This window comes from Mandrillus leucophaeus, unplaced genomic scaffold (genome assembly GCF_000951045.1).
Source record: "Mandrillus leucophaeus isolate KB7577 unplaced genomic scaffold, Mleu.le_1.0 Scaffold388, whole genome shotgun sequence".
NCBI lineage: Eukaryota > Metazoa > Chordata > Mammalia > Primates > Cercopithecidae > Mandrillus > Mandrillus leucophaeus.
In genome coordinates, this window is record NW_012104120.1 from 1,614,636 (window position 1) to 1,625,881 (window position 11,246).

At 41.5% G+C, this 11,246-nt stretch overlaps 1 protein-coding gene across 1 annotated transcript in view; it reads right to left on the bottom strand.

Annotated features, from left to right (window-relative positions):
• Nucleotides 1–10,119, bottom strand: part of FRMPD2 (FERM and PDZ domain containing 2) — a 132,924-nt gene extending 122,805 nt beyond the window's left edge. Inside the window, exon 1 of the mRNA XM_011990937.1 lies at nucleotides 9,764–10,119. Within this exon, the coding sequence (XP_011846327.1) occupies nucleotides 9,764–9,788 (25 nt within the window). The 5' untranslated portion in view covers nucleotides 9,789–10,119. The remainder of the gene's footprint in view (nucleotides 1–9,763) is intronic.
• Between the last annotated feature and the right edge of the window lie 1,127 nt (nucleotides 10,120–11,246).

Here is an 11,246-nt window from a genome sequence, read left to right on the forward strand (position 1 = left end):
TGTGAATATCAACAACTAATTCTAAAGTTTAAATGAAAAAGGAAAACAAGTCACCTAAAACAGACAACACAATACTGAAGAAGAGAAACAAAGTTGTAGGACAGGTCCAAATATCCAACTTCAAGAGTTACTATACCAAGGCAATCCTACCCAAAAATAACAAAGCAGGAGGCATCAAGCTACCCAACTTTACACTACTGGGGTACAGTAACCAAAAGAGCTTGGTACTGGTACAAAAACAGACACATAAACCAATGGAACAGAATAGACAGCCCAGAAATAAGGCCACACACCTACAACCATCTGATCTTCCACAAAGCTGACAAAAACAAGCAACAGGGAAAGGACTCCTCATTCAACAAATGGTGCTGGGATAATGGCTAGCCATATGCAGGAGATTAAAACAAAAATTCTCCCTTAAACAATTATATAAAAATCAACTCAAAATGGATTAAAAACTTAAGTGTAAGACCCAAAACTATAAAAACCCTGGAAGACAAAACCTAGGCAATACCATTCTGGACACAAGCACTGGCAAAGATTTTATTATGAAGATGCCAAAAGCAATTGCAACAAAAGCAAAACTTGAAAAATGGAATCTAATTAAACTAAAGAGCTTCTACACAGCAAAATAAACTATCAATAGAGTAAACAGACAATCTACAGAGTGGGGGAAAATATTTGTAAACTATGCATCTGGCAAAGGTCTAATATCCAGCATCTATAAGAAACTTAAGCAAATTCACAAGAAAAAAACAAACAACCCCATTAAAAAGTGGGCAAAGGATATGAACAGACAATTTTCAAAAGAAGACATACACACAACCAATAAGCATATGAAGCAAAGTTCAATATCACTGATCATTAGAGAAATGCAAATCAAAACCACAATGAGATACCATCTCACACCGGTCAGAATCACTACTAATAAAAAGAAAAAATAACAGATGCTGGTGAGGTTGCAGGGAAAAGGGAATATTAATACACTGTTGGTGGGAGTGTAAATTAGTTCAACCATTGTGGAAATCAGTGTAGCAATTCCTCAAAGAGACAAAACCCAAACTACCATTTGACCCAGCAATCCCACTACAGGGTATACACCCAAAGGAATATAAATCATTGTATTATAAAGAAATATGCATGTGTATATTCATTGCAGCAGTATTCACCATGGCAAAGACATGGGATCAATCTAAATGCCCATCAGTGGTAGACTGGATAAAAAAAAATGTAGTATATATATACACCATGGAATATTATGCAGCCATATAAAAAGAATGACATCATGTCCCTTTCAGGAACATGGTTGGAGCAGGAGGCCATTATCCTTAGCAAACTAACACAGGAACAGAAAATCAAACACTGCATGTTATCATTTATAAGTGGGAGCTAAATGATGAGAACACATGGACACAAAGTGGGGAACAACAGACACTGGGTCCTACTTGTGGGTTAAGACTAAGAGAAGGGAGAGGAGCCCAAAAAATAACTATTGTGTCCTTGGGCTTAGTACCAGGGTGACAATATAATCTGTACAACAAACCCTGGTGACACAAGATTTCCCATATAACAAACCTGCACATGTACCCCGTACCTAAAATAAAAGTCTAAAAAGTAAAAAATAAAAACTTCTAACATTCATTCTTCAATTTAAAAAAGAGAAAAAAAGAGTTATTATAGGGTACATTAATCAAGACAGTGTGATGTTGGTGAACGAATACACAAATAGATTAAAGGAACAAAATAGAGAGTCAAAAACTAGACCAATACATATACATTTAACTGATCTTTGACAAAGGAGCAAAGGCAATTAGTATTGAGATAGTCTTTTCAACAAATGGTCAGCAAGGGCCTAGAGGAGACCCCAGACTTTACAATCAACCAGCTATAATGAGGCACAGTCATTTCCTCCACACAGTCAGTTCAGAGAAGGCCAAGTAGGAGCCGAAACTCTCATTCCTACCTAGTGGTGACTTGCACCACATCCTAGACTTCCACCTTCCTCTGGTGATAACAAGATGCCCCTTGGCCTCCCGACGAGGGTGGTACCAGGGAATGTATAATAGAGGGTCAATACTTTTACCACCATGCAGTGGTAACAAGGCATCCCCTGACGTGTTGCATGAGGAGCAGTAATAAGGTGTTCCCAACCCTCCTAGCAAGGGTGGTGTCAGCAGAGGACTAGAGGGGAGCCAGAAAAGTCACAACAAGATGCCCTTAAGGTTATCAAGAGAGACTGAGTGAGGGACCTAGACTTCCACTTTCACCTGGAAGTAATGAAGCAGAGCCCTTCTGTTCATACGGTGTCAGGGAACATCTGCTAAAAATGAAGCTCTAAGTAAGGTCCAGAGTCTCATATGATAGTACCCAAACATTTTGGATTCAATCACTATTACTCATCATATCAAGAACCAGGAAAATCTCAACTTGAGTAAAAAAAGACAACAGGAGCCACTACCAAGATAACACAGATGCTAGAATTATCTGACCAGGATTTTTGTGAGCAATGACAAGCACAATTAAAACAAAGACATAGAAAGGCTCGACAAAGAAATATAAAGAACCAAATGAAAATTTTAGAACTGAAAAATACAATAACCAACATTAGAAACACTATGGGTGGGCTCAACAGCAGAAAGGGGAAGACTGAGTAGAGCAACAGAATGGAGAAGACTGAGTAGAGAATCCATGGATTGAGAAGAGAACAAGAAAAATGACCCAATCGGACAACAGATATCAAAAGACATTTCTGCATCAAAGGGCATTATCAAGAAAGTGAAAAGACAATCCACAGAATGGCAGAAAATATTGGCAAATCCTCAATCTGGTAAGAGTCTAGTAGCTGGAATATATAAAGAGCTCCTACAATTCCGTAACAAAAACACCAACAATCCAATTTCAAAATGGGCAAAGGACTCAAACAGATATTTCTACAAATAATATGTGTGAATGTTCATAGCAACATTATTTATAATCAAAAAGTGGAAACAACTCAGTGTCGATCAAGGGATGAATGGATAAACACAATGTGGTCCATGCATACAATGGAATATTATTCAACCATAAAAAGAAATCAAGTACTGATACATGCTACAACATTCATGAGCCTTGAACACGTTATGCTAAAGTAAAAGAAGCCAGATGTAAAAGCCTACATATTGTGTAATTCCATCTATATGAGATATCCAGAATAAACAAATCCATAGAGGCAGAAAGTAGATTTAAGTGCCATGCTTAATGCGAAGTGCTCACATATAGGATGTCTATAAAGAAGTTTCAAAACTTAACAGCAGAAAGCAAACAATCCAATTAGAAAAATGAGCAAATGGCATAGAAAGACATTTCACTGAAGATATACACATGGCGGATAAGCACATGACAAGATGTTCAACATCACTGGCCATAAGGGGAAGGCAAATGAAGTCTATAATGAGATACCCATGTCCACCTATATGACGGGGGAAAAAAAAGTGACAATACCAAATGCTTATGAGGACACAGAGAAACTGGATCTCCTCTAAGTTGATGGTGGGAATGTAAGTGGTACAGCCACTTCAGAAAAGAGTTTGTTGGTTTCTTTCAAAAAAAGAGAAAAACTAAACATACTCTTACTATACCATTAAGCAATTGTGCTTCTGTGCACTTAACCCAGAGAAACGAATATCCACACAGAAAGCTGCATGTGAACATGTGTGTTTTATTTGTAATAGCAGCTTTATTTGTGAAAGCCAAAAATGTCAAAATATCCTTCATTTGGTGAATGGTTAAACAAATTGTGGTATATTCATACCATGGAATACTACTCAGAAATAAAGAGCAAACTATTGACACATGCAACAGCTTGGATAGATCTCAAGGGCATTAGGCCGAATGAGAAAAGCCAGTCTCAAAAGGTCACATATTGTGAGACTGATCTCAGAGACAGTAGGAGCAGAGTGGTAGATCTTTGTGGGGATAGGATAATTTTGTGTCTTGATTGTGGTAGTGGTTACATAAATCTACACAAGTGTTACAATGGCGTACTTTATACACATATTGTACCAATGTCAAATGGTGGGTTTGCCATTGTGCTGTAATTAGGTCAGATATAATCACCGGGGGACGTTGGAGGAAGAGTATAGGGACTTCTCTGTGCTCCTTGGAACTTCTTTACAACTTCTTATCCAACCATATATGAAAATAAAATGTAAAAGAAAATATGCAACAGACTAGAAGAAAATATATATAATGGCAAAAGGATTATTATTTACTCATCAATTCAGAAAAAAAAAATCTTCAATTTAAAAGTTAAGAAATAACCAGGTGAAAAAATACAACTACTTAATAAATATTTGAAAAGATTTGTTATGTTTCTAGTAAATCAAGGAAAACAAAACAGCAATGAGAATTTATCAGAGGGTCAAAAATTTAAATATTTGATGTTAGCAAGGTGGGGGCAGCAGACCAGGCCCTCTCATAACACCCATTAACATGGGAATTAAATTGGTATAGATTTTTTAGAGCCATCTATCAAAATTGAGAACATGCATTTGCCGAGTCCCAGCAATGCCAATTCTCTGCCTCCTAGGGAACATTTCTCAGCATACAGGAAATAGGATGCACAGAGGTGTGTTGCATGTGGATGTTGATGGGGGGGCAGGTGGTACCTGGTACAAAGGTGGCCAGGGTCACTGAAATGCAGCCTTCAGGGGGATCCAGAAGCTGAACAGGCCTGGGAGTTCCCCCCTTCAGGGAGAGCAGAGCCTTCTCTCCTCCTGCAGCGATGATTGAGGGATAAACCACTGGCTGATGGGACTCTGGCAGGGCCAGGCTGTCCATGGGTTCCCAGCCTAATGCAGGTTGAGAAGTGGCTCACCCTGTCACAAATCCCACTAGGTGAATGCTTTGTTTAAAAATTTTCCTCTAGAAGTGAAGCAGCTTCATTCAGTCAAATTAATCCATCCAGAGCAGATCATTTAAAATAGTGGTTAGTGAAGAGGGGGTCCTTAACTCACACTTGACGGATCCGGGAGACCTGCTGTAGCACAGATGGGAAACAGGAGAGAGCCAAGGTGGGAGGGTGAAAGCATTGCCCAGAATCCCGCTCCGAGTGGTTTCAGGGAGAGGACTCCAGTCTCAATCTCTTGTCCTGGGCTTTATTTACCACAAACCCCTCCTCAGGCCCTGAGTCAGGAAGCTGCTTCCCACAGTGATATCTACAAAGAGCTATACAGCCAGCTGGGATAAGGGATGAAGGTCAAACCGAAAGTGACTATTTCTGTGCAAAGAAACAGAAAAATCTTATGGGCCCAACAGCAGTAGATAATTGAGAAAGTGAGACTAAGAAAAGTCATAAAAGAAACTGTGGTTCCTTATTAAACAATATGAAAAACTGTCCACTCCTGCCTATAATCCAAGGAGCTGCCAGTGGACGCAGTCACGAGGCCCATTTTCATCCCTCAAGCGGGCTTCGATGATGAGCGCTCAGTGCCCATGAGGTGGCAATGAAACCATCCCTCTCAGAGACCTTACTTATGTGTGGCCAATGTGGGACAGCTGATTTGTAAAACAGGTTGGCAATCTGTATCAAGAACCAAGGGATGTCCATTCCCGCCATCAGGGTCTTCCTCTCCTGGGTATTGATGCCAAGAACATCATTGACGAAGATGTATATTCAAAGATATTTGCCATGGTATTATTTGTAACAACGAATAAAGGCAATGCCAAATGTCAGTGGTCCTTGGCTTTCTCCTTGCCCTGGCCCCCTCTTCAAATCACTCTACATGCTCCAAAGTTACCAACCATCAGTCCATCCCCTCCACAGCCATGTCTTAAGCTCAGACCTGTTTCTTGAGCTCCTGCTTTGTGGTCCCAGGATGTCCTTTAGACAACCCCCTTGGATGCACAGAACTGAATTCACCTTCCCCTTACCTCCTCCTCTTTCAACCTCTCTTATTTGAATACAGCAAACAGCGTTTCCACCACCTAACCCCTCAAGCCAAACCTTCAGACAACATTATTGTCTCCTTCCCATCCCTCAACTCCCCATTCCTTTAATCACCGTCTCCAAAATCTCCAAAATCCACCTGTTTCTCTCCAATTCCACCACCACTGACCTGGTCTAAGCCACCAGCACCCTCCCCTGAATGACCACTGAAATGGAAATCCTACAAAATGGTTTCCTACAACCATACTTTGCCCCTGCCCTGATCCATTCTCTGTCTTGCAGAGTTCTCTTCCTAAAACACAAATCTGACCACGTCACACCTCGTGAAAACCTTCAGCCACTTTCTGTTCTCCAAAGGATCAGCTCAGATCCTGAGCAAGGTTTACAGGACCTCAGGCCCACCTCTTTGGACTGATCTCCAGCAGCTTCCTCTTGCTCCCATGGCCTTTTTCCAGCCTCAAATGCACCACATCCTCCTTGCCTCCTGTCCTTCTGCAGGCTCTGTGGGGACACTCAAATCTGGAGCTCCTTCTTCCCCCACTGGCTGAATGACTCAGTAATTTAACGGGTGAATACTTCAGATGCTGCCTGCATTCTGTGAACTGGCATCACAAAAAAACGATACTGATAGAAGAAACAAAGGAAATTCCTAGATGGCACTTTTAAAAAATGTCTAATACATTTACTGTCTAGCCAGACACTGTTTAACCCATCTTGAATCTATGGAAGAGTGAATTCTGACAGCTCAGCCTTGATCTGCCTCCTGCCTGGCACCAGCCCTCCTGGAACTGGTTCCTGTGCACCATCCTACACATCTCCTTCCTGCCTCCCTTCATTATGTACTCTATTTCCAACAATGTTGGGCTATGATAGCTTAAGGAAATACAGGAATAAAGGAGGCTTACAGCTAAGGCAAGAAAAAAAAAAGAGAGGGCAGTTAACAATAGAACTGCCAGCGACCAAGGGTGAAAAGAAGCCTGGGGAACAGGAATCAACCTCGAAAGCAGACCTCTGCCAGGAAAGCAGCTAAAAACACTGACATCTCAGGGTGAATACAACTCAGAAGGGGAATGGGAATAGAAAAGCAGAGTGGCTGGAAGAGCAGGCTCCGAGGTCAGAGCTGGATTGATCCCACCTCACCGTGGGCAAGTTACTTCCTCTCTTTACTCGTTTATACCATGAGTTATTGTGTCTGGCACATGGCAGTTTCTCAATAAATCCTAGCTTTTCATGTTACGAATGCTGAATATATGGAGAGGGCAGGTAATAAGCTAGAGACAAGCCAGCAAAACTAGGGTTTCAGATCAGAAATGACTTCACTGATGGAGCTGCAGGTAGCATTGTCCTGGGCTGCACACCCCAGCCCTTGCTACTCCTTAGCAGTTGAATTCATAGCCATCTTTTCAACTCGTGTTCTTTTCAACGAGTCCAACATTTTGGTGAGTGACAGCTTCATCCCTAGAAAAAGAAGTATTCTTCCTAATTCCTCCTTTCGTGCTCCCTTCATTTGTGCCCATGAGTGATTTTTTTCACCACTCTGTATTTTGCTCCTTAAACCTCTCTTGGATCCTGTGACATGCTGAAGAAGCCTCCTACTGACCTGTGAGAGCCAATTATTAAATTTCCAAAAATTTTGTAAGCTGGCTGTTAAACACAGCCATTACCAAAAAGTGTTATAAAAAATCTCCAATTAAATAAGTTATATTAACAGTATGTTGAAACTCACTATTTACAAATTATTTTTCTGCATTTTACTGTTGTCTGTGCTTTGGAACTTATTTAAATGAAATATATTTCTATTTTGGAAACACTGTAATGGTGTGCTGGTGCACAGCTCTTCCACCTTTGTGTTTAGCGATATCACATTGGGAGCTTGTGATTGGCCATGGTGGTAGTATTTATACCACAGAAATTGTCAAAAGCTACAAATTAGGGCTTGGTTTGCTGTTTTTTCATTCCCTAAGAAAACTAAGAAAGTGATGGAGAAAATGTTTATGCAGATTAAACCTAAAAGTGTGCCGTGTCCATATTTGTTACATTCTGAATAACACAAAAATTGGGAAAATACTCTTCCAAACTCAAAAACTGTCATCTGATCCAGCAGTCACTCATGTCATTACAGACGAGTGAAGTTAAGACAATCATCTTCATTGTTTCACTTTCTTCTTACTTGTCAATGTAAATAAAAATATCAACCAGCATTCATATTGGAACTACATTCAGTGGTCAGTTGCAAACAGGCTGACCAACAGTATAAGAGTTCAGCAAAAATCAATGAATGCATGCTGTGAGAATCAAATGGCTATATAGAATTTGTAATAAAGAGTATTTTATATTTTATTACTTGTAAATTGTGCAATATACATCCTTCATATCAGTAAAATTTATAATGAACTTATTAGATGCATATTTATTTGTTTTTGCTCACAGTGCTGGCAGCACCAGCTTGGAGGCCTCCTCTTCTCTACATCCCACTGTTGTTTTCTTAGGTTAGGCCATCTGTCATCATTCCAGGTTTCATCCTCTCCAATCCCACACCCATATTGCTACTAGATTAATCTTCTTAATATTAAATGCAGTCACGACACATTCTTCATTAAAACTACCAGTGTCTATCTGGGACCTTCTGAGTGAACTCTGGGCCATAGAAGGCCTTCCTTGCTCTCCCCTGTTCACCTCTGCAGCCTCCTTTCTTATCAGACTCCCCTGTTTCCATTTTACTAAAGTTAGGCCAAACTGCCTGCTGTTCCCAGAGTATGCTTTACTTATTCATGCCACTGGGCCTTTGCATGTGCTTTTCTCCGCTTGAGATGCCTTTCCCACTCCCCCTGCTCCCACCTCCTGCTAGTGTTCACTTAGCATTAAAGCTATGCTCAAGCATCACCTCTCCCAGGAGACCACGCCGCCTCCATTTTGGCACTTGCTATCACTGCCAGGTTTCATGCAGGTCCAACATTCTGCCCCCCAACTCCCACTCTCCTATGATCTGCAAGATCCTCTGGGCCGGGGGAGACATCCCCAGCATCTGGCATGTGACTTGGTCCCAGGAGATACCAAGTAAGTTCTTGTTGAATTAATAAACTACTTAATTGGCTTTAGCTACAACCTATAGCAAATCATAGGATTTAGCCAGGAGAAATAGGCATGACTCATCTTTGAACTCAACTGTTGCTTAAAAAAAAAAAAAAAAAAAAGTTGTTTAAACTGTTGAAAACCTCAACTGAGTTTTTTTCTTTCCTTTAAGCATACAAATAAAGCCAGGTGAATCACTTCTTTTCCATTGTTTTCTGGAAGTCAGCTAGACATAGCCTGAGACTTCTTACTTTAAACCACTGATACTCTTTAAGCAATAACAAAACACTTGCTTCTGAAAGATAGTGACAGCCACCATTTACTGGGTTACTCAGATGCTCCAAGTATGTCCTAAGTGCCTTACACGTGTCACCCCATGAATCTTCAACAACATCGTAACACATGGGGCATTATTATCCCCATTTTACAGGTGAGAAAAATGAGTCTTAGGAAAGTTAAAAGAGTCATTTGAATTTGCACAGATGCTGAATAGCAAAGCAGTGATTCAAACAGGGGTTGTTCTGATTCTAAAGTCCATGTTTTCTAGTCTGAGCCCATTCTTTATTGCTAAAACAGAAATACAATGTCTATCAGGCTTAGCCAATGACCTGGAACAGATAATACTACAAATAATAGCACAAAGGGCACTGACACAGGTCCTTGCCCAGCTGTGTTCTTCTTATTCCGGATACCTAGACCCAGTGAGAAGTTTGCCCTTTCCCTGACCCAGATTTATAGGAAAAACTGAATAACACCAAGGAATACCTGTGTCCTTCGTTAAAGGCTGCATCCGAAAGTCTCCGTGACCGGGTCTAGGCCTTCATCATGGGACAACTTTCCAACAAGGAGCAGGGGTCTCTTGCAAGTCTGTCCGCGGAGCTCCCTGCCACCAGCACTGTTGCCGCTGCCTTTGTTTACTGCTTGTCACTAAGCACTTGCTGCCCAGTGAGTGAGTCAACAAGGCCCCTTCCCTTTCCTGCCACCACTCTCGTTCCCTGGGTTCTGCGCAGTCTCTGGCCTGTTAGCAGACACCGCCACCCCAGCAGCCTGCGTCCTCAAAGCCAGTGACCCGTGAGAGAGCCAGGAAGAGCTCAAGTGGATTAGGTGCCACTGAAGGCAATGGGATTGCTGCTCAGCGGGGCTTTTACACTGATGTATCTTTATCTCCTGGTCCAATCAAAAGAAAGCTCTGCAAGGAACTAGGGGCGGCCCCAGAGCAGAAGCTTAGTGTCATCAACTCAAGAGTCCTCCATGCCCTTTCATGGTGTCAGACATCGGACCTGCAACCAACAGGACAGGGAACCATGAGAAAGCAGCAGGAGGAAAGGATAACCTGGATCTGTCTGTGAGAAAGCAAGAAAAATGTGGTTAGGGGAAAAGGAATTCTTACTCTCTCTGATGCTTGGATTCAGAAAGGAACCAGCAGAGATGGAGAACAGCAAGAAATAGATCATAGTTCTGTAGTGGAAGAGGCAAAAGAACAGATCTCTCAAGCCCTTTAAATCAAAAGCAGTGTCAAAACTGAAAAGTATTTGTTTAAAAAAAAACATGAGTTTTTGCTTGACTACAGAATAAAATACTAAAATTTGAGGCTAGGTGCGGTGGCTCACGCCTGTAATCCCAGCACTTTGGGAGGCCAAGGCGGGCAGATCACGAGGTCAGGAGATCGAGATCATCCTGGCTAACACAGTGAAATCCCATTTCTACTAAAAATAGCAAAAAATTAGTCGGGCATGGTGGTGGGCACCTGTAGTCCCAGCTACTCGGGAGGCTGAGGCAGGAGAATGGTGCAAACCCAGCAGGCGGAGCTTGCAGTGAGCCGAGATCGCGCCACTGCACTCCAGCCTGGGTGACACAGCGAGATTCCATCTCAAAAAAAAAAAAAAAAAAAAATTGATGAAACTCAGTGCTGGTGAGGGCATGGAGAATGAGCACTCTCATATGCCAATAGTGAGATTATAGATAAGTCCAACCTCTCTGCAGGGAATTTGGTAATATTCATCAAATGTGTAAATGCACATATCCTTTGTAAACCCAGCTGCTAAGAAGTAACCCCATGGACATTCTTGCAAAAGTTCACTAAGGCATCTGAGAAAGGATGCTCATTGCAGTGTATTTTTGTAATGGCAGAAAATTGAAGGCCACTGAAGTGCCCATCAACAGTGATTACTGTGGTTCACACACAGGAGAAAACCAGCTATGCAGCTGTGTAAAGAAAGGACGTAGTTCTGTGTGTACTGGCATATAA